At 35.8% G+C, this 23,802-nt stretch overlaps 1 protein-coding gene across 1 annotated transcript; it reads left to right on the top strand.

Annotated features, from left to right (window-relative positions):
* Nucleotides 1-6,367: 6,367 nt before the first annotated feature.
* LOC140164566 (uncharacterized) lies at nt 6,368-23,078 on the top strand. Its single transcript, XM_072187873.1, has 5 exons — nt 6,368-6,396; nt 6,550-6,663; nt 6,927-7,037; nt 19,570-19,648; nt 19,876-23,078. The coding sequence occupies exons 2-5, from the start codon at nt 6,579-6,581 to the stop codon at nt 20,327-20,329; spliced, it is 729 nt and encodes a 242-aa protein (XP_072043974.1). The 5' UTR covers nt 6,368-6,396; nt 6,550-6,578; the 3' UTR covers nt 20,330-23,078.
* The last annotated feature ends 724 nt before the right edge of the window (nt 23,079-23,802 follow it).

A 23,802-nucleotide genomic window follows, 5' to 3' on the forward strand; every position in this document is an offset into this window, starting at 1 on the left:
CCTATGTATAGTAAGATTAACGACGCGCAAACTTGTTCCTCATTTATGGGATAACGCCTTCAAAAAGTTGTTCATATATAATATTGGTTATGATGTCATCTGAATGACAATTCTTGTTAAATTCTCTGAGAGTTCCAAGTCGATCCGCGAAAAGTATTTTTCTCCGACCCTATTTATTATCCTACCCTATTGTACATGTATATTACACTAAAAGGAGTGAATATTATGATTTACATTTTTACAATCGCAAATTTCCAATTTGCGAGTGTTCTGTTTTTGGTCAGTTCTTCTTTCTTTCTTCTGTCAAACTTTTAACGAGCCATCGTAGCCATATGCTTTAAGCCAATGTGACCATATTTGGTCACAAGGACCATTGGGTGAGGGCACAAATGTTACATGACCAACTCGGGGTCAAAGGTCATCCAAAGGTCATTATGACCAAAATGTGATTTTCACTAAAAATGCTTCTTCTTCCACAAATTACATAACACAATGTCGTCACTTGCATTCCTGCATCGCCTTTAGCCAGTGTCTAAAAGTTGTACAAAGAATTGGGGTCAAAGGTCATTAAGGGGGTAAAATCTTACAATTGCATTATCTCAACATCCGTAAGGGGTATGGGGCTCAAACTCAGTAACAACAAATCTCATGACCAGGGGAACATTTTACAGGGGTCAGGTCAAAGGTCATGTAGAGGTCAAATTTAGGAAATGCATTTTCTGTACATCTGTAATGGATACGGGACTCAAACTCTGTGACAACAAACTTAATGACCAGGGGAATATTTTGGAACACTTTGCAGGGGTCAGGTCAAAGGTTATCTTGGGTCAAATCTTACAATTTCCTTTTCTGGACATCTGTAAGGGATATGGGGCTCAAACTCAGTGACAACAAATCTCATGACCAGGGGAACATTTTGTAGGGGTCAGGTCAAAGGTCAAATGCATTTTTTGGACATCTGTAAGGGGTACGAGGCTCAAACTCGGTGACAACAAACTTAATGACCAGGGGGAATATGTTGGAACACTTTGCAGGGTCAGGTCAAAGGTTATCTGGGGTCAAATCTTATACCGTAATTTCATTGTCTGTAAGGGGTATGGGGGCTTAATTTCGGTGACAACAAACCTCGTGACCCGGGAAACATTAAGGTCAAAGATCAGGGTTCCAATTTAAACTGTATCAAATTAGATTTGAAATTGTTATCCTTTCATTTCATACACATTTCATACATAATTATATCAAAAGTGTATGAAATATGTAACTGTATCAAATCAGGGTTCCAATTTAAACTGTATCAAATTAGCGTTGAAATTGTTATCCTTTTATTTGATACACATTTCATACATAATTTATATCAAAAGTGTATGAAATATGTAACTGTATCAAATCAGGGTTCCAATTTAAACTGTATCAAATTAGATTTGAAATTTTTATCCTTTAATTTCATACATAATTATATCAAAAGTGTATCAAATATGTAACTGTATCAAATCAGGGTTCCAATTTAAACTGTATCAAATTAGATTTGAAATTTTAATCCTTTCATTTCATTCACATTTCATACATAATTGTATCAAAAGTGTATCAAATATGTAACTGTATCAAATCAGGGTTCCAATTTAAACTGTATCAAATTAGATTTGAAATTTTTATCCTTTCATTTCACACACATTTCATACATAATTATATCAAAAGTGTATCAAATATGTAACTGTATCAAATCAGGGTTCCAATTTAAACTGTATCAAATTAGCATTGAAATTTTTATCCTTTCATTTGATACACATTTCATACATAATTTATATCAAAAGTGTATGAAATATGTAACTGTATCAAATCAGGGTTCCAATTTAAACTGTATCAAATTAGATTTGAAATTTTTATCCTTTCATTTCATACACATTTCATACATAATTATATCAAAAGTGTATCAAATATGTAACTGTATCAAATCAGGGTTCCAATTTAAACTGTATCAAATTAGATTTGAAATTTTTATCCTTTCATTTCATACACATTTCATACATAATTATATCAAAAGTGTATGAAATATGTAACTGTATCAAATCAGGGTTCCAATTTAAACTGTATCAAATTAGCGTTGACATTTTTATCCTTTTATTTGATACACATTTCATACATAATTTATATCAAAAGTGTATGAAATATGTAACTGTATCAAATCAGGGTTCCAATTTAAACTGTATCAAATTAGATTTGAAATTTTTATCCTTTAATTTCATACACATTTCATACATAATTATATCAAAAGTGTATCAAATATGTAACTGTATCAAATCAGGGTTCCAATTTAAACTGTATCAAATTAGATTTGAAATTTTTATCCTTTCATTTCATTCACATTTCACACATAATTATATCAAAAGTGTATCAATTATGTAACTGTATCAAATCAGGGTTCCAATTTAAACTGTATCAAATTAGATTTGAAATTTTTATCCTTTCATTTCATTCACATTTCATACATAATTGTATCAAAAGTGTATGAAATATGTAACTGTATCAAATCAGGGTTCCAATTTAAACTGTATCAAATTAGATTTGAAATTTTTATCCTTTCATTTGATACACATTTCATACATAATTATATCAAAAGTGTATCAAATATGTAACTGTATCAAATCAGGGTTCCAATTTAAACTGTATCAAATTAGATTTGAAATTTTTATCCTTTCATTTCATACACATTTCATACATAATTATATCAAAAGTGTATCAAATATGTAACTGTATCAAATCAGGGTTCCAATTTAAACTGTATCAAATCAGATTTGAAATTGTTATCCTTTCATTTCATACACATTTCATACATAATTATATCAAAAGTGTATGAAATATGTAACTGTATCAAATCAGGGTTCCAATTTAAACTGTATCAAATTAGCGTTGAAATTGTTATCCTTTTATTTGATACACATTTCATACATAATTTATATCAAAAGTGTATGAAATATGTAACTGTATCAAATCAGGGTTCCAATTTAAACTGTATCAAATTAGATTTGAAATTTTTATCCTTTAATTTCATACATAATTATATCAAAAGTGTATCAAATATGTAACTGTATCAAATCAGGGTTCCAATTTAAACTGTATCAAATTAGATTTGAAATTTTAATCCTTTCATTTCATTCACATTTCATACATAATTGTATCAAAAGTGTATCAAAGTATGTAACTGTATCAAATCAGGGTTCCAATTTAAACTGTATCAAATTAGATTTGAAATTTTTATCCTTTCATTTCATACACATTTCATACATAATTATATCAAAAGTGTATCAAATATGTAACTGTATCAAATCAGGGTTCCAATTTAAACTGTATCAAATTAGATTTGAAATTTTTATCCTTTCATTTCATTCACATTTCATACATAATTGTATCAAAAGTGTATGAAATATGTAACTGTATCAAATCAGGGTTCCAATTTAAACTGTATCAAATTAGATTTGAAATTTTTATCCTTTAATTTCATACACATTTCATACATAATTATATCAAAAGTGTATCAAATATGTAACTGTATCAAATCAGGGTTCCAATTTAAACTGTATCAAATTAGATTTGAAATTTTTATCCTTTCATTTCATTCACATTTCATACATAATTGTATCAAAAGTGTATCAAATATGTAACTGTATCAAATCAGGGTTCCAATTTAAACTGTATCAAATTAGATTTGAAATTTTTATCCTTTCATTTCATACACATTTCATACATAATTATATCAAAAGTGTATCAAATATGTAACTGTATCAAATCAGGGTTCCAATTTAAACTGTATCAAATTAGATTTGAAATTTTTATCCTTTCATTTCATACACATTTCATACATAATTTATAATCAAAAGTGTATCAAATATGTAACTGTATCAAATCAGGGTTCCAATTTAAACTGTATCAAATTAGATTTGAAATTTTTATCCTTTCATTTGATACACATTTCATACATAATTTATATCAAAAGTGTATGAAATATGTAACTGTATCAAATCAGGGTTCCAATTTAAACTGTATCAAATTAGATTTGAAATTTTTATCCTTTCATTTCATACACATTTCATACATAATTATATCAAAAGTGTATCAAATATGTAACTGTATCAAATCAGGGTTCCAATTTAAACTGTATCAAATTAGATTTGAAATTTTTATCCTTTCATTTTATACACATTTCATACATCATTTATATCAAAAGTGTATGAAATATGTAACTGTATCAAATCAGGGTTCCAATTTAAACTGTATCAAATTAGATTTGAAATTTTTATCCTTTCATTTCATACACATTTCATACATAATTATATCAAAAGTGTTTCAAATATGTAACTGTATCAAATCAGGGTTCCAATTTAAACTGTATCAAATTAGCGTTGAAATTTTTATCCTTTCATTTTATACCATTTCATACATAATTTATATCAAAAGTGTATGAAATATGTAACTGTATCAAATCAGGGTTCCAATTTAAACTGTATGAAATTAGATTTGAAATTTTATCCTTTCATTTCATACACATTTCATACATAATTATATCAAAAGTGTATCAAATATGTAACTGTATCAAATCAGGGTTCCTATTTAAACTGTATCAAATTAGCGTTGAAATTCTTATCCTTTCATTTCATACATATTTGATACATAAATATATAAAAAGTGTATCAAATATGCCACTGTATCAAATCAGCGTTCCAATTTAAACTGTATCAAATTAGCGTTGAAATTCTTATCCTTTCATTTCATACACATTTTATACATAATTATATCAAAAGTGTATCAAATATGTCACTGTATCAAATCAGCATTCCAATTCTAATGCTGGCCAGTGGGACCGCCCTATTTTTGATACATGCCGTTTGATACACTTTTGATATAGTTTTCTGATACACTTTTGATACAGTTTTTTTGATACACTTTTGATAGTTTTTTTGATACACTTTTGATACATTTTTTGATACACTTTTGATACAGTTTTTTATATACTTTTGATACAGTTTTGATACAGTTTTTGATACACTTTTGATACAGTTTTTATACACTTTTGATACATTTTTATACACTTTATATATACACTATATACATATGACCCTAAAGCTTAAAGTGAAGGGGTCAAAGGTCAAATTTTGAAATTAGTCTAATCAAGCTCAAATTCAACACTGCCCTCTACTGCCAATGCTGACCTCTAGCACTTTCCCCCATCACGGAACAGCTCAATGCACTTCCCCCCTATCAACGTTCAAAATTACAACGCAATAGGACAAATGTGTGAGAAAGTATTGCAAAAAAGAAGCAAAACCCAACCAAAATGGAACATACATACATCAGAAGGCCTGCTTGGAAAGCAGTGCTTGTCACTGAAGTTGTTACCCTCAAAAAAGAGACAAAAAGGCTACCAATAACAAAAAAGATTCAGCAGGTTTTTTTTTACTATACAGGCATGTGCTATTATTCATGCTTAATAATATATACATAGAGGCCCTATATAATATATAGTAAGCTTACCTTATCAGAAAGTCAATAAAATATCCTCTTTAATCACAGTCCCTGATTACAACTACATTGTAACCTAATGTGCAGTCTACAAGCATGTTTGTATCTTCATCATGATAAATAAAACACCATAATTTGCTCTAAAATACAGTACATTTCCAAATGTAAATCCTGGTGTTAACTGCATGCATGCCACATGGGCAAATTTGAAAATGATGAGTCATTATCTAGACATGTGATCAGTTATTGATACAGTTTTGATACACTACAAAAGGTCAGTTTATGAAAGCCCAATTTGATACACTTTTGATATACCTCTAGCCACCCAAAATAAACTAAGTCCAATTTAATACGCTTTTGATACACTGTAGGCAGCCAGAATTGGACTAAGTCCAATTTGATATACTTTTGATATACCTCTAGCCACCAAAAATTAACTAAGTTCAATTTGATACACTTTACATACACTAAAAAACAGGCAAAGTCCAATTTAATACACTACTTTTGATATACATCTAGCACCAAAAATGAACTAAGTTCATTTTGATACACTTTACATACACTAAAAAACTGCAAAATCCAATTTGATACACTTTTGATACACCACAAGCATGGCCAAAATTAACTAACTTCAAATTCGATACACTTTTGATACATTTTTGATACAGTTAGGTGGTATTTGATACAGTTTTGATACCCTATATTTTCAGTTGATACATTTTCAATACACCCTTTGTATATCAAAACTGTATCAAATTGCCGTTTGATACAGTTTTAATACACTTTGATACACTTTTGATACACTTCTTGCTGTATAGAATTTCTGCTAGGGTTTCAGTTGTCGATGTGATACGGGATATACCGGTGACATATGCCAAATACGTATGTATAATTATGCTGATGTTATTAGAGATATGAAAATGTTGACTTTAACGTACAATCATGATGCATAAACTTGGCAGGTTATTATCGCTCGTCGTGTATAGATTAACTTCTTCAAACAATTTTTTCAAGTTTTTATGGTTTTGTTAACAGATAATGACGTATGTACTCCATCCCCTTGTATGAACGATGGGACTTGTGAAGATAGAATAGGTTCTTACATTTGTCGCTGTGCTTCAGGATATACCGGTGACCTGTGCCAAACAGGTACTAATATGCATCTCTATCTACACGTTGTCTTTACCATCTTCATTTTCTCATTCGTGCTATTTCTCCGTTTTTACTATAAATTTATGCCACAAATTTTTAAAGTTCGCCCTAATAATCAATGCTGATTAAACTAAATAAACTGAATCAAAATAAATTAACTATATTCAATATATATATATGTATACCGGTTGTGTAATTGAAATATATTCACGGCAATTCTGTCACTTATAAACGCAAATCAACTTATTGTATATTTATAGCTGTAATTAGAGTTCCAAATGGAACTGCAACGCCAGCAAAATCAACACCAACTTCTTTATCAACAAGCAATCAAGAAAATGCAGGTCAACAATTGAAGAAGAATAATGCAGGTAAATAAAGTATAATATTGTATTATTTTACTAAAATTCAACCATCTGCTTGCAAACATCCACTCTTATCAAAGCCATGTCAAAATGAGTGACGTGGTTGCTTGATTTATTAGAAAAAAGACAATATTATAGGAGAAGCACATGAAACATGTCTAGGCGCACAGTATTAGATGGAGCTTGGATTTTTTTTCCGGGCGGAATTTTAGGTTTACCTTTATACAGTGATGGCGTGGGCGAAATTTTGTGTGTGTGTTTTTGGGTATCTAGTGGGACGAAATTTGTTTTCGTCTCAATAGTGGGTGTACGAAGTTTTTCAAAACAACTTTCATGTTATGCCCCCTAGAATTCATATGATGCGCCCCTTATAACAGCTCAATAGTAGGGTGATCTAGAGCGAAGGTGGAGAGCGAAGGTTCGTTTCTCAGTGGATTTGTCTCCTATGAAGGTTAATAAAAAAAAAATTAGCGGGGGTGCCCCTCGCGAAAAGTGTGGGCGGAATCCGTGAGAGCTCGAAATCCAAAAATTAAAAAAAATATTTTTTCAATGGTTTGGCCTACAATGCTGTTCAGCTAGTATATGTTTTCTGAGGTTTTTTGGGTCGAGGAATTCATATATCATGTCGATTTTATGATATGACTAACTTTTGACCTTCAAATCCAAGATGGCCGCCAATTTACAGCCCAGAAAGGTTAAATTGTTACATTTGTCGTATAGCCTTCATAGGCTCTAATTAAAGTTCTCATCATGCCAAGTTGAGTGATTGACTCTTAAAACTACCAGTAATAATGATTTGACCTATTTTTGACCTTCAAGTCCAAGATGGCCGCCGATTTTCAGCTCAGAAAGGTCAAATTTTCACATTTGTCGTAGAGCCTTCGTAATAGGCTCTAATTCAAGCTGTCAACATGCCGAGTTGAGTGATGGACACTAAAAACTACAAGTAATAATGATTTGACCTGTTTTTGACCTTCAAATCCAAGATGGCTGCCGTGTAGTCGTAGAGTCTTCATAATAGCCTCTAATGAATACCCCATTCTGGCAAACACACACACCCCGCACATATACATATGAAGAGCTTATTTCCAAACCGTGTTAAGTCCACCCACCTTCAAAATTGAGATTTTGATGAAAATGGGTAGTGATTAACTAGGGCTATGTGTGTGTTTTTTTCCAAATTTGGTCAAGTCCCGAAATATTGACACACAAAGTATCGATTTTTTTCCAAAACGTGTTAAGTCCAATCCAGTTTGGTAGCAAACTGTGTTAAGTCCACGTAAAATGCCCTCGTGGGCAGCTTGTAGGCAAGAAGCACGGCATAGGGCTTCCAATAGTTAATCGCCCAAGTTCTGCATGATTGATAACAAATTAACATTGTTTGGTCCCGAGACTAGTATACCTGAATTTGTTCTGCATAAAAAGTTGTTGTTGTTGTTTTTGTTTTTTAAATAATTAGTAGGCCTAGTTTGTATGGGATTTCTTGAATATTTGACAGATACCTCCAGAAAGGGTGGGAAGGGGGAGAGGTTGTGATGGTAGAATTAATGTTAGAGGATGGTGGTAGAGTTAGTTTTTGATAGTATTATTTTGTATGATTATCAAAATGTGCTACTAAATTCAATGTATTATTTTAAAATTAAAGGTATAAAAAAAACTTAGGACTTAAAGACTTAAAAACCTACGGCTGTCAATATGAGATTATGGTGGCAGCATAGGGGGAGGGGGGAATTACGTGTATGATAAATGATAATGTGATAAAACAAGTGGGTATTTCGGGTCATCACTTATTGTCAGTGAAATGATGTTTTGTGGCATTAATTGTGTTTTATAGTAGAGAGAATCACATTTTGTATGTTTTTAATAAATTTGTTATCTTTTAAGACTAGTTTGAGAAAAATATGGTTAGTTCTGTGTTACAGATGCTATGTTTTGTGTCAAAATGTGTTAAGTCCATGCCAGAAATTGCGTTTTGTGTCAAAACGTGTTAAGTCCGTGCTATTTTTAAAACAAATTAATTCATTAAAAAAAAATCAAAAGTCTCTAGATTTTAACTTAACATGTTTTTATGGTCCTATATATGTCACCTTCACTTCATTGTAATTTTATATAAATCGAACTTTATTTCATTGCCATAAAGAAAATTCCTGATTTTCTTCAAAGTGAATCTTGTGGACTTAACACGGTTTGGAAATAAGCTCTTCATATATATTCACATTATTTGAATGAATTTAGTCTATATTGGTTTCCGGTATACGTGTGTTTTGCTCTACAAACCTATCAACAATGAATGAATGCAGCATTAAAGACATTCTATGCGACATGTGCATAGATCACCTATAACACTGCTTGCTTGTTGCCTACAGCGAAATCATCTCCTAACAGTACTGAAATGTGGCATGTCGTGTAAGGCCTAAGTCGTCTGATACTATCGTCCAAGGTAAACATGCTAAATGGGAGAGTTTACAAACAAAAACGAAAAACTGGTCTGAACTTGACAAATATGGTGATTATTCTATTGAAAATAGTATCAGGCAAGGGCGGCGTGGTGGAAGGGTCTCCTTATTCATCAATTCCGATCTCAGCTACTCCAATAGACCTGACCTTTGTATCGACTGTGCTGATTGTGATTCTTTGTTTATAGAAGTTACCCATAACTGTAACACCTTTATCATCGGCATAATTTACAAGCCCGAGTATGTCATTTTCAAAGACTTTTTTTCCCAGCTAAGTAACACGCTTGACACTATATCTGGTGAGAAAAAACATGCTACATGATGGGTGATTTCAATCTAGATCTTCTCGTTCACGAAAGCAACTCTCGAGTTTCTGAATTTCTTAACTTGTTTTATTCACATGATTTCATTCCCTGTATCGATCGCCCCACGCGTATCAAGACTAACATCCATGGTATTACCACGGCCACGCTGATTGATCACATTTTCACCAATGACCTCGATATCATTATAAACTCCGGTATCATCATCACCGATTTGTCTGATCACTTCCCAGTTTTCACCACACAACAGACCCATAGAACTGAATCAATTAAAAAACACACACATAGAACTGAATCAATTAAAAAACAATACACTTATAAGAGACGCCAGTTCCATCCTAATAACATCAATGGATTGAAGAATGCCCTCTCAATTGTCGACTGGAACTTTGTTGAATGCTCACCCAACCCTGATGTCGCGTATAATAAATTCATTAATAAGTTTACTGAACTTCTCAACTAACACTGCCCTGTTAAAACTAAAACTATCTCTAAACGTAATACGCCTAAAAAACCTTGGGTAACCAAAGGACTTATTAAATCAATTAAAACAAAAGATAAACTATATAAAATGTATACTCAAAAACCAACTCCTGATAATAAAAATAAATACACTAAATATAGGAACTATCTAAATTTACTTCTAAGAACAAGTAAAAAGAAATTCATTACAAATAAAATTGAAAATAATAAAAGTGATACTAAAAAATTGTGGCAAACATTAAATAATCTACTTGGACGTAATAAAAAATCTAAATCACCTGACTTTTTCATGACTGATGATGGCTCTAAAATTACTGATAATAAACAAATCGCTGAAAGTTTCAATTCATTTTTTGCTAACATTGGTAGTACTCTTGCTGGAAAATCCCAGATCCCCCTCCGCATTTCAAACACTCCTTTTCATCTAACGACTTTCCTCACAGTTTTTCCTTGGACCAACTTCACCAGAAGAAATCACCAAATTAGCTTCCGATCTGAAAAATAGCCATAGTAGTGGTAATGATGACATCACTAACATTCTCCTGAAACAAATTATTCCCTCAATCAACCATATTCTTTCATTCATATTCAACTTCTCCTTCTCAACGGGCACTATTCCTGTCTCTTTGAAATGTGCTAATGTTACTCCCATCTTCAAAGCTGGTGATAAACATGATTTCACAAACTATAGGCCTATTTCCATCCTTCCCGCCATTTCCAAACTCTTGGAAAGAACAGTGTATACCCGGATCCAGGATTTTCTAACTAAAAATAATATCCTTTCGAAGCATCAATTTGGATTTAGACCAAACAGATCAACTAATATGGCAGTTAATGACCTCTACTGTAAAATTATTCAAAATCTTGACAACAAGCTGCACACCATTGGTATCTTCTTAGATCTGAGTAAGGCCTTTGATACCATAAACCACAACATTCTTCTTCAAAAACTTCACCACTATGGTATCCGAGGCCTTGCTAACGATTGGATCAAAGCATATCTTTCTGGTAGAAATCAACGTGTCATCTTCAATAACTGCCTTTCTAAATCCATTAATGTAACCTGTGGTGTGCCCCAGGGATCTATCTTGGGTCCTCTACTCTTCTTACTTTATATCAACGACCTCCCTTGCACTACTTCCACTCCTCACTTCATTTTATTTGCAGATGACACAAACATTTTATTTTCTCACTCTGACCCTCAGATACTCCAACAAAACATAAATAGGGATCTAAAAATAATATCAAACTGGACTAAACTGAATAAATTATCGCTAAACATAAAGAAAACTAATTATATTATATTTAAAAATAAACATAGTAATAAGCCTGATATTAAATATGATATTAAAATAGATGATACCCCAATTGAAAATGTTAATACAACTAAATTCCTAGGCCTATTAATAGATCATAATCTCTCATGGCAACGGTGCAATACAACGGTGTGATTCGAAAGGTCCGCCATTTTCTTCCTTCTAGTTCACTTACCACTCTATACAACTCTCTGGTTCTTCCCTATCTATCCTATGGGGCCCTCGTGTGGGCTGATCCTAACAATGCCAACTTAGACTCTGCATTTCTTCTTCAAAAGAGAGTGATCAGAAGCTGTACCAATTCCCTCTGGCTTGCCCATACAGACCCGCTCTTCTCTTCACTACGCACTTTGAAAGTTCGTGATCTCTATAGACTCCAACTGGCTTCATTCATGTATCAATTTCATAATGACCTTCTTCCTCCGGATCTAGTCCCTGACAACTTTTCAACACTCTCACTCTGTCTCACTCTTACAATACCAGGAATGTTCACGAACATGTTATCTTTCCTTCTAACACTGCCCTTGCAAACAATTCTTCCAAAACGCAAGGTCCCATACTACGGAAAGAACTCCCTTCTTCTCCCAAATCGACTCGGACTCTTGCTACCTTCAAATCCAACTTTAAGAAATATATCATTTGTGGTTACACAGAGGGCATCTAATACCTTAACGATACATTTCGTTCTTCTTTTGTACTTTAGTTCAATCCATTTTTTTAGTAAGTACTTGCTCACACCCTCTCATCCTTAGTCTTCAGGAGCCATAGTTTTACTTCAACTTCATTCCTTCTATCTTAACTATCATCCTCGTGTTAAATCGGATCATCTGTTTTGTGTTTGTCTGTCTGTCTGTATGTCTGTCTGTTTGGTAACTATTTAAGAGGGCCCTGCACCCCCACGCTCCGCGTTTAGCAGGGTCCTCGTCAATCACCTGATTTAACCCTATATTTTCAGGTTGATTCAATGTTACTATTGTTATTATATTAGTTATTTATTACCATGATTTTATTATCATTATCACTATTATTGCTTCTGCTTATCATTATTGAATTACATTTGTACATTGTATTATTGATTGGTGATTGGCAAAATAAAATATGAATGAATGAATGAATATGGTGATTTTTACAACATCTCTTCAAGGTAATATGGGTCTAGAAGTCAATACATGTATCACATGTTACATTATATCTCAATATCATCTTCAGACAAGCTTGTAAAGGCTCAGTGTTCAAGTAAACCACCACGTAATGAAAGTGATGATGAGACAGGGACCATTGGCACCCAAGAGCCCGCGTTCATCTGTGCGTGGACCTCTCCACGAAAAAACTAAATGTGTATGGTGCGTGCAGGGTGTGGATCTGAAGCACCCGAATAGACCACGGGGTAAGCTGTTCATAATCAACACACACTCAGCATGGCGCTCCTTTAAGAGCCACACAGTCCTCGTAAAAAATAGGGAGCCGAGGGATCGTTTCGCAGAGGTGAAGAATTTGTTCTTTCGACACGTGGATTCGATCATCTTCATCACTGAGCACATGATCCGTTCACTGCAGCCCCTCTCTATAGGAGACTATGCGATGCATAGTGACTATGGCTATGCAGTGGGTGCTGTAAAATCGTCCAATCTCAAGGACCTGCTCAATGCTCATTAATGAGTATCAAGAGACAAGAGAAGAACACGAGTGAGTGGGTCTATGATATTGGGGGAAGAGGTGATAAAGAAAGCTGAAGAAGTGATCTCAGAATCTCAAGCGGGATTCCGCCCAGGAAGGTCGACTGTGGATCAACTGTTCACACTGCGACAAATTACAGAAAAATATCTTGAACAGGGAAAGGAGTTATTCTGTTGTTATATAGACTTTGAGAAGGCTTTCGACTCGGTATGGCAAGAGGGCGTATGGAAAGCACTCAGCTTTTTTGGGTTTCCGCTTAAGATAATAAATATAAATATGCAAATCCAACAATGCAGTGAGAGTAAATAGTGACCTTACGGAATGGTTCCATACAACAGTGGGTGTACGCCAAGGATGCGTAATTTCGCCCCAACTCTTCAATATCCTCCTCGAACTGGTTATGCTTTATGCAACTGATAACATCACCATAGGAGCACATATCCAAGGCCAGCTTATTTCAAACCTCCGCTTCGCCGACGAAATTGTTCTTATAGCAGAAACACCCAGGGACCTCCAAACTTTTGTGTACAAAGTATTCAAAAATAGCTCCAACCTAGGGCTTAAGATCAACATCTCCAAAACAGAAGTTCAAGTCATCAGTCGACAAGAAATCCAGCTCAACATCAATATTAATGGACAAAATCTAAATCAAGTAAACGAATTCATCTACCTCGGGGGCAAAATATCTAGCAGTTCAAAGATTACAACCAATCTGGAGTGCAAAGGATATTCGCCGCTCAACCAAAGTTGAACTGTACAGAATACTTGTTCTTTCCATCCTGCTATATGGTGCAGAAACCTGGGCCTTGAAAAAGGAAGATGAGAACCGTCTGCTTGTCTTCGAGATGATGTGTCTGAGAGAAATCCTGGGAGTATCTCGTTTAGACAAAATTAAAAACTCAACCATCCGCCAATCGCTAGAAATGAACCACACCATCTTAAACAGAGTAACTCAGAAACGCCTGCGGTTCTTTGGACACATCCAAAGAATGCCAAACACAAGATACCCCAAAATCCTCCTGGAAGCAAGTGTACTCCCACAGAGACCAAAAGGAAGACCAGCAAAGAGATGGATGGATTGCATAAAGACAGATTCCTCAACCATTAACTTGACATCCCTGGTAGAAGCTGGAAGGCTAGCAAAACAGAGAACAACTTGGCAAAGCATCATGACACAGATGGCAAGGCAGAATGATCCACCCGTGCCGACGCCTTAGGTCAAGGTAGGTCAAGGTGATGACATTGAGGCTGCCATTTCATCACTTGGTATCAGTAATAAGCAGCTCTTCCAGAAGAACCTGGCACGGCGGCTGTCTCAGAAGATCAAAGACACATCTACTGTCGCCTGGCCACCTCATATCGATAATCTTGAAGAAGACGAAGACCGCTGTGAGTTAATTAGTTAAAAGTTAAAGCTGTCGACTTGGCTAAAACAGCCTAAATTAACCATTCCATACTCAGTCGGGCCTCCATGATCACAGCACTGAATAGATCACCACCACTGTTATCAACCTGGGCATCATTGACCCTTGTATGACAAGGAGTAAAGATCTAGTGGAACTCTACACAAGAGTCGTGTCTGCATCAACAATGCTGACTTTAACATCACTGGACTCTAATGGCCTTTGAAGCATCAGCAACATGCCCGCAGGAGATTGCAGACAGCAAGCCAGCCATTGTTATCGTCTGCACTGACGACTTCAAGATCGGTACTACGACAGGCAATGCAACAGAAGTAACAGAGGGAATAAGAGGGCCTCGGGAACGGATCTCGTGCTCGGTGAAGGATCGAATCCATCCACATGTCTAAAGAACAAATTTCTTGACTCTGCGAGACATACATTCTGAAGATGCATTACATCATCTAATTTTAATTGTGTGTGATTGACGTGCTTCAAGCAACATACTTGTTGGTACATGATATCATTTGCAAAAGGATCCGACAGTGCCGACTCGAGAGGCTGTGTAAGACGATCCCTTAGCTCCCCATCTTTTATGAGGACTGTGTGGCGCTTAAAGGAGCGCCATACTGAGTAGTGTGTGTTGATTCTGAACAGCTTATACCCCGCGCTTTATTCGGGTGCTTCGTGTCCACACCCTGAATGCACCAAACACATTTTGTTTTGTCGCGGAATGCCCTGGCGCACCCTGTGTGCATTTATATCTTAGTTTTATACAACGAGGCATCACACCCTTATGGTTCCCAGTGCGGAGGGTAATCAGTATATATAATTGTACGGAGTTACAGATTGGGCATCAGAATTCTGCAGACTTTTCATCAGTAACTGTGCGAGACTGATTGATCATTGGTGTAGTTGTACTCATCCTGTTGACCTTCAGTTGCTGCATGTCTGCTTTAAAGGATTATTGATCTGTTCTATTCATCTTGGCTTGGATGATGCAGTGCTTCAAGGTTGTATTTTTGTTAATCTTGCTGGGCCTTATCCCATGCTTGACCAAATACACCACTACTACTATAGTGCACTCCCACAAGTACCAGCATGGTACTACTCATCTAAAACACTCCCGGTTCCTCAACACTAGAATTGCATATTATGCAAATGCAAGTGCTACTTTTCAAGATGACATTCTTAAAGCTGGTGATGTTAACCCAAATCCAGGGCCGCTTACTGAAAACACTGACCACAATTCTCACAACTCTTCATCTGTTTTTTACAATCAGACTGAGCTCAATAACATTGCAAAATCTTGCATAAACCGTCGTCTACCTCAACATTTATGGAATCATATTGTTGCCCTTGGTATAAACAAGAAAACTTGTAAACCGACACACAGAGGGGTACGGGCTGGAAGACGTAAACATGCCAACAGACCTACTCCTGAACTTTACTCCATCTCTCCAGTTGATAACAGTCGTTCCGACAACATAATTCCTGTTCTTGGTTCAAACAGACCACAATGCAACTCTACTCCCAGTAGTAAACCAGTTAATTTTCGCACATTTTCTCATGTTGATCGTTTTTTGACAGTGTATTCATGGAATGTTCAATCCATCAGGAAAAAGACGTTTGTTATTTGTGACTTTATATTGGATAACTGTATTGACATTTTTCTGTTACAAGAAACATGGTTAACCAATACTGAAGATGTTGTAATTAATGAATTCACTCCTCCTGGTTATTTATATCTTAATTTCCCTCGTGGTGGTGGAAAACAAGGCTATGGTGGAATTGGCGTATTGTACCGATCTGTTTTGAATCTGTCCATTGTCCCAATGGATTTAAGTTTCAAAACATTTGAGATGTCATGCGTCAAAGACTCGCGTACTGGTTTAATACTCATTTCCATCTATAGACCTTACCCATCCAGTGTCAACAAACTTCGCACAAATGATTTTCTTAAAGATTTTGATTCCCTCTTAGATGAAGTGTCATCTTTGGCCAATAAGGTTCTTATATTTGGCGATTTAAATATCCATGTAAATCGTCCTGCTAAACCAGAGGTTGGTAAATTTATGACTTCTCTCTGTACTAATGGTTTTAATCAACATGTAACCAAACCTACCCACAAGCTGGGTAACACATTAGATCTTATAATATCTAGAGTCAATGACGTCAATATTATTGATTGGGATGTTAAAATTCCTCCAATGTCTGACCACTTTATTGTTACGTGTAAGCTTGATTATATCAAACCTGATCTTCCCAAAACTTACCGTACCTTGCGTAATTTCCGTGATTTTGACAATCAAGTGTTTGCTGGTGATCTTGCCAGTAGTCTTTCAAAATTACCTCACTCTGATAATGTTAATAATATTGTATCTAGTTTTTCTGAAATATATACCAACCTGCTTGATAATTATGCTCCTCTTTCAACAAAACTTGTTGCTGCTCGCTGTAGGCTTCCCTGGTACAATGAAGAAATAAGGAAAGCTAAGCGGGTGCGCAGGAGATCAGAGCGCAAATGGCGCGAGTCCGGTTGTGAGCATGATCGTTCTGCATATCTGGATCAGGTGCACCATGTCAGTGATCTTATTTTTCAGGCTAAAACAAAGTTCTTCAAGTCCAAACTGGCTAATGCGAATAGTAAAGATCTTTTCAGTACAGTTAACGGCCTTCTAAACAGATCTGGTAAATGTCTTCCAATCCATGAATCTGCTGCCGAACTTGCTGATAAATTTGCTTGCTTTTTAAAATCCAAAATTGATAAAATCAGTGCCGAATTTGATATTGATATATGTATTGGTAATGACTGTATGGTTCAATTCAGTGGTCAAACAACAGACTCATTGACTTGTTTTGTCCCTGCGTTAGTTGATGAGGTTGAAACGGTTATCGGCAAACTTGCAAATACGTCTTGCAATCTTGATCCACTTCCAACTTGGATTTTAAAGCAAAATGTGTCTGTTGTTTCTCCAATTGTTACTAAGATAGTTAATGCTTCTCTGCGAGATGGCATTTTCCCTGATGCATTCAAGGAGGCCATTGTTACACCTGTGTTGAAAAAACATAATTTGGATTCAAATATCCTGAAAAGCTACCGACCCATTTCCAACATTCAGTTTCTCGCTAAAGTCATCGAAAGTATTGTTTCCTCAAGATTCAAAGACTATCTAAATGAACATCATATGTATGAAGACCATCAGTCGGCATACCGAACTGGCCACAGTACAGAAACTGCTTTACTTAAAGTTAGAAGTGACATTCTATGTGAGCTGGATAAAAATCATGTCGTCGTCATGGCCATGCTCGATCTGACGGCGGCGTTCGATACGATAAGCCATACCACCCTCATCAGTCGTCTTCAAACCACGTTTAATGTTTCTGGTCCGCCTTTAGACTGGTTTAAATTATATATAACTGATCGTCATAGCCGTGTGTGCATTGGAAACTGTTTTTCGGATAATACCGATCTGGACTGTGGTACCCCTCAAGGATCCATCATGGGACCTCTTCAATTCACTGTTTACATCTACCCGATTGGCAGCATTATCCGTAAGTATGGCCTGATGTACCACATATACGCTGATGACACGCAAGTGTATACATCTTTTAATCCAAAAATTCCATCCCATTCTCAGCTGGCTGTTAAGCAACTGGATGAAATCTAATAACTTGAAACTAAACATGGACAAGACTGAGTTCATTGTATTTGGCTCACCACACAATATCAATCTAGTCTCCTCTTCACTTCATCTTATGGTTGGCGATACTGTTATTAAACCTGCCACTTCAGTTCGTAACCTTGGCGTTAAACTTGACTCACCTCTATCCATGAATGACCATGTATTTGGACTCTGCCAAACTCTTAACTTCCAACTTCGCAATATTGCTCGAGTCAGGCGCTTCCTAGATACAGACTCATGCCATCACATCATCCGTGCACTCATATTATCTCGCCTTGACTACGGCAACTCTCTCCTTGCTGGCACCACCAACATCAATTTATCCAAACTACAGCGTATTCAAAATAGGGCGGCGCGTCTCATCTACGGCCTCAAACATGATATCAATTTGCGAAAGGATCCTACATACAGTGCTGACGTGGACTCAACAAGCTGTATGAGACGATCAGCTCCCCATCTTTTATGAGGACTGCGTGACTCTTAAAGGAGCGCTATGCTGAGTGTGTGTTGATTATGAACACCTTACTCCGTGGTCTATTCGAGTACTTCAGATCCACACCCTGCATGCACCATACACATTTAGTTTTTTTGTGGAGAGGTCGGTTGGGTGCCAATGGACCCTCTGTCTCATCATCACTTTCAGAACTTGGTGGTTTACTTAAACACGGAGCATTTCAAGCTTGTCTGAAGATGAGATTGAGATATAATGTAACATGTGATGCATGTACCAATATAGACTAAACTCATTCAAATGTGAATATACAGCCTGTCTCCAAAAAAAATTGTGCAAGTGAAAGGCGCCCTCTTTGGCAATTAGAAAATACCGTTGTGATATGATGCTTACATCAACGTCACGGGCACAGTCTTAGCTCTCAAATAATTGGCGGCCATCTTGGATTTGAAGGTCAAAAGTTGGTCATATCATAAAATCGACATCAGATATGAATTCCTCGACCCCAAAAACCTCAGAAAACATATACTGAACAGCATTGTAGGTCAAACCATTGAAAAAATAATTACCTACGGCGGCCATTTTGGATTTCGGGCTCTCACGGATTCCGCCCACACTTTCGCGTGGGGCACCCGCGCTAAATTTTTTATTAACCTTCGAAGAAGACAAATCCACTGAGAAACGAACCTTCGCTCTCCACGGTCACGGAATTGCTCTAGATCACCCTACTACAACGTCTTTTGCAGGTATCGCAGCGGGAGCTGTCATTGGTGGCATATTTCTGATTATCATAGCAGTGCTAGTTATTGTATGTCTTGTTAAAAGGTGAGTAAATTATACAGTATTACGACGATGGCTACTACGACGAAGATGATGATGAATACTGTAATTAATCAATTCAATATGAGTATATTTTTTAATTATTTAGTTACTTGCTTGCGTGTTCGTTATTTTATTTATGAAGAGATCAGTAAACTTTTCTTTACATTATAATATAAGAGCTGCGTAAGATATAAAATTTGATTACATTTATTACATATCCTTGTTAACAGGCACAATAAGGAAGCTACGTCTTCCACAAACCCCAGGCTTGATTTTGACGGTCCGTATGACATCACTGTACAAGGTACGAACGTGGAACCTACAAAACCGGCATCGAAGACTGAAGATATTTACCATGATATACAAGAACAGGACAAGGAATACCTGTATGCACAGGTTGATAAAAATAAGAAGATTCAAGGAAACTCATCGTCAGCAGCTCAAGAAGGCTGGATGGATAACACAATTTACGCTACTTCTGACGATAACGGAGAAGTGAACCAGGAACCTGCCTTATATGCAAGCGTCGATAAAAGCAAGAAAAACGCTGGTAAAGATAACAACGCAGAAAGCGGCTGGATGGACAATTCAATTTATGCAACTTCTGATGATAATAAAAGAACATCGACAAATAATGATGGAGCTACCGAAGGTTGGGCAGAGAATACTATATATAGTGATTAGAAAATAAAGACATTGGTAATATGTGATGCGATCAAGCAAAATCAGTCTGAAATAGGCCCAAGTCAAAATCTACCGTGGCCCTCCCTGAGTAGCGAAGAAAGCAACAAAGATTAACAACAATGTATAAAATTCAAAATGATGAAATTGCAATTACCCATTCTTGATTTATGTTCAAACACAGACAGCTAAAACTTATCATCCCCAAAGATTGAGAGTACACCTGAAATAATTCTGGTATACCCAGTGCACAAGTATAACCATAACCATAACCCTAACCCTAACACTAACCCTAAAAAATAGGGTGCGCAGGGTAAACCAGAATTATATTGAAAATACAGGGTGCGCAGGGTAAAGCAGAATTGTACCTGACACCTCACATAAACATCTAAAATAGCTTTTCACCCGGACAATCATAGAATGGAACACCCTACTTCATGTCGTGTATAATGCCAAATCAGCTGCATGTTTAAAGAGTTGTATTAAGGTGGTACTACACCCCTTGATAAATGTGTTACTATTTTTGCATTTTTCTCAAAAAAATAATAACACTCTGGTATCAAAAGTTATGTATATTATTATAGGGGCAAGAAATCAAGTTACTCCACTGGAATTTCAGTGACTCAAGACAAGCGATACGCTAAAATGTACTTCATTTCTTAGCATAATATAATGAACAACTTTGAATCTAATTAATTGGATTCCTTGCCCCTATATTATACAACACTTTTGTTACCAGTGTGTAGTTATTTTTTGAGAAAAATGCAAAATTAGTCACAAACTTTATCAGGGGGTGTAGTACCACCTTAATAATATGTAATATATATCTTTTTCTCACCCACCCTTTAATCACCTTAGCTTGGTATTGCTTTCACGTAACTTGGTTGAGTATTATGTAGATGTAGATGTATACATTTTAAATTTGAAACGCTTCCTGAACGCGTCTGATGTGTTCAAATGTAATTAGACGTGTTCTGATTTTTTATCGTCTTCGTTTGAAATATTTATCCAGATATCTGTAGTATGTTCTTGTTCAAACAGTTCCTTTAACCCACACAGATTTGGATAAAGTCAAATAACTTGATATTATTGCTGGACTTAATCATGAAATCACCATCAGAAGATCTCCATCTTAAACACTTTAGATGCACATAGAACGCGTCCGAAATGTACTGAAAATTTCGCAGTTTCCACCATTGCTCAGAGACCACCAAACCGACTCGAGCTAACCCAGTTCCTACTGAGGAAGGTATTATCAATGATCAAAGAAGTGTGTTGAATAACAAGTTAAAGAATTTCTTGTTGAAGGTAGATTACTCTAGATCGTCCATCCCACAAAAGTCTACCACTTTAAACTGTCAAATTCATAGATTGAATATAATTATGTTACTTTTGGGTGAAAGAAGTAAAATAAGCCCTTATTTCCTCCTTAAATAAAAAAAAGGAAGGTTTTATTTCAAACTCTAATGGTGACCCACAGGTCAAATTGCTAGAAAATGTACATTAAACACACCTAAACAGACACAATGCAATTAGCAGGCAGCAGCTTAATCAGCGCCAATATTGCAACATTGAAACAAACAACTATACAAACATCCAATCCAACCCAACCCCATCCCCCAGTAGGCAATGAGGATAAAGTGCCTTGCCCAAGGACACAACACGTTGGCACGAGCGGGGCTCGAACTCGCAACCTATGGATTATGAGTCGGGCGCCTTATCCACTCGGCCACACGTGCTCCCAAAGGTGGCGGCATAGAAATATTTAAAGTAACAATACAAAAGCAGTATATATCCAGATATATTGCCACTATAATAAGAACTTAACTTGTTAGTGACCCTATGAAATAAGAAGATCATAGCTGATTTTGTTCCTCAGATACTGTCCTTTAAAAATACACTCTGAATACGTCTCTAACAAATATTATGTATAAATTTGTATGACTTTTACTCTTTCTATGTTTAATAAATAATCAGAAGGTATCACAAAATTTTGTTCATCATTTGGCACCGCAATTATTGTATTCTAAATACTTGCCGAAAAGATAACATCCTTTCCGAAGAACCACCCCTTTTCCGATTCATGCGGTGATGTTTATCAAATATATACACGCGGATGAAAGAAATAACTCCTTTCTGAAGTGTCTCCACTTTACCCGATTGACGCGGTGATGTTTATCAAATGCTTACGACGATGTACTGTACTAAAACATTATACATACGACATGAGTTGTATTGACGCATTTGAATGAGATCGTATGGTTAGTACGTCACGAGATATGCATATTCAAGATCCAAGACATGGTGAATTATTCATAATTAATTGACATTGATGTGACTCATGCACATGTGAGTTGGAATAAAAATGTGAAGAAATTGGTGATCACTCGTCATGGTCAAAATAGTTCGATATTCATATGTAGGCGTACAGGACATTCACGATGGGCCGGTGTAGCCAACGTGCACTTCAGGAAGTTCTGTCTCTGTGTTTGTTGGGAATGCCTTTAGTATTCATAGGATTGTTTCATAATGATTTCAATTTATCCGTAAGGAATGATTGCTAATGATTGCGGAAAGTTTGTGCTAGATAGTCATATTAATCACAACGTCTTTAAGGCGGAACGGAAGGCTGAGTATTAATTCACCACATTTGCCCGTTCTTTGATATTTGATAGAGGGAGGTGCATTCAGTTGCTGCAGTGAAGTGAATACTTTATTCGCGTTTAAGGTCACGCATTAGAGAATAAATAATTTTTCTGCATCCGCAGAATTAAGACCCATACAATGTACGGGGTTCATTTGAACTGCAATGTATGGTATGATAGTTGATACGCCTAGCCGCGCCTATGGCCGGCTTCATTGCTGTTCAAATAGATGTACTAAAGTATTGCAATTTTCTTGCGTTGATATAATTCGGAATAATTCGTTTTAAAGTATTTGCTGCCCTGATTCCCATGCGTGGTTGGTCATGTTGGTGGTATGTATGTCAGTTTTTTACATTCTACTGAGTACTGTTGCAATATTTTTGCATGCATACCCATGACCGTTTCAAGACATTTGCTTTTTGTTTGTTAAGATAAAAATAAAAATAAAATGCAAGAATCATCTTTCCCCACACAATACTTCTTACAAACAAGGTGTTGATATTGGCCCTTTCGATGCAAAACAAAGCACAAATGTGACCCGTTACAGCAAAAGGTACCTTAAGTCGGGAGCTACATATGCCTTATTTTGCTAGTAACAAATGCATTCTAAACCAATCATTAATCCTATTGTTGTAGAAGATAATAAGCTTGTACCTGTCTATAGAACTGTTTGTTATACAGCTCTAGTCTTTATTTGATATGGCTAATCCCTGTTCAAGTGGCGTGAGTGGTGGGTTACAAAAGCATTGTATTGTATTTGTATAGGTATGTAGCCACCCACTAACAATGAGAGGACATTCCTGAACCTCGTTGACTTGTAGATGATTTGAA

Source organism: Amphiura filiformis, chromosome 11 (assembly GCF_039555335.1).
Source record: "Amphiura filiformis chromosome 11, Afil_fr2py, whole genome shotgun sequence".
Lineage (NCBI taxonomy): Eukaryota > Metazoa > Echinodermata > Ophiuroidea > Amphilepidida > Amphiuridae > Amphiura > Amphiura filiformis.

Coding starts and splice junctions, on each gene's coding strand:
- LOC140164566 (XM_072187873.1), top strand. CDS start 6,579: ATGAACGATGGGACTTGTGAAGATAGAATAGGTTCTTACATTTGTCGC. Junction 6,664..6,926: donor CGGTGACCTGTGCCAAACAG/GTACTAATATGC, acceptor GTATATTTATAG/CTGTAATTAGAGTTCCAAAT. Junction 7,038..19,569: donor ATTGAAGAAGAATAATGCAG/GTAAATAAAGTA, acceptor CGTCTTTTGCAG/GTATCGCAGCGGGAGCTGTC.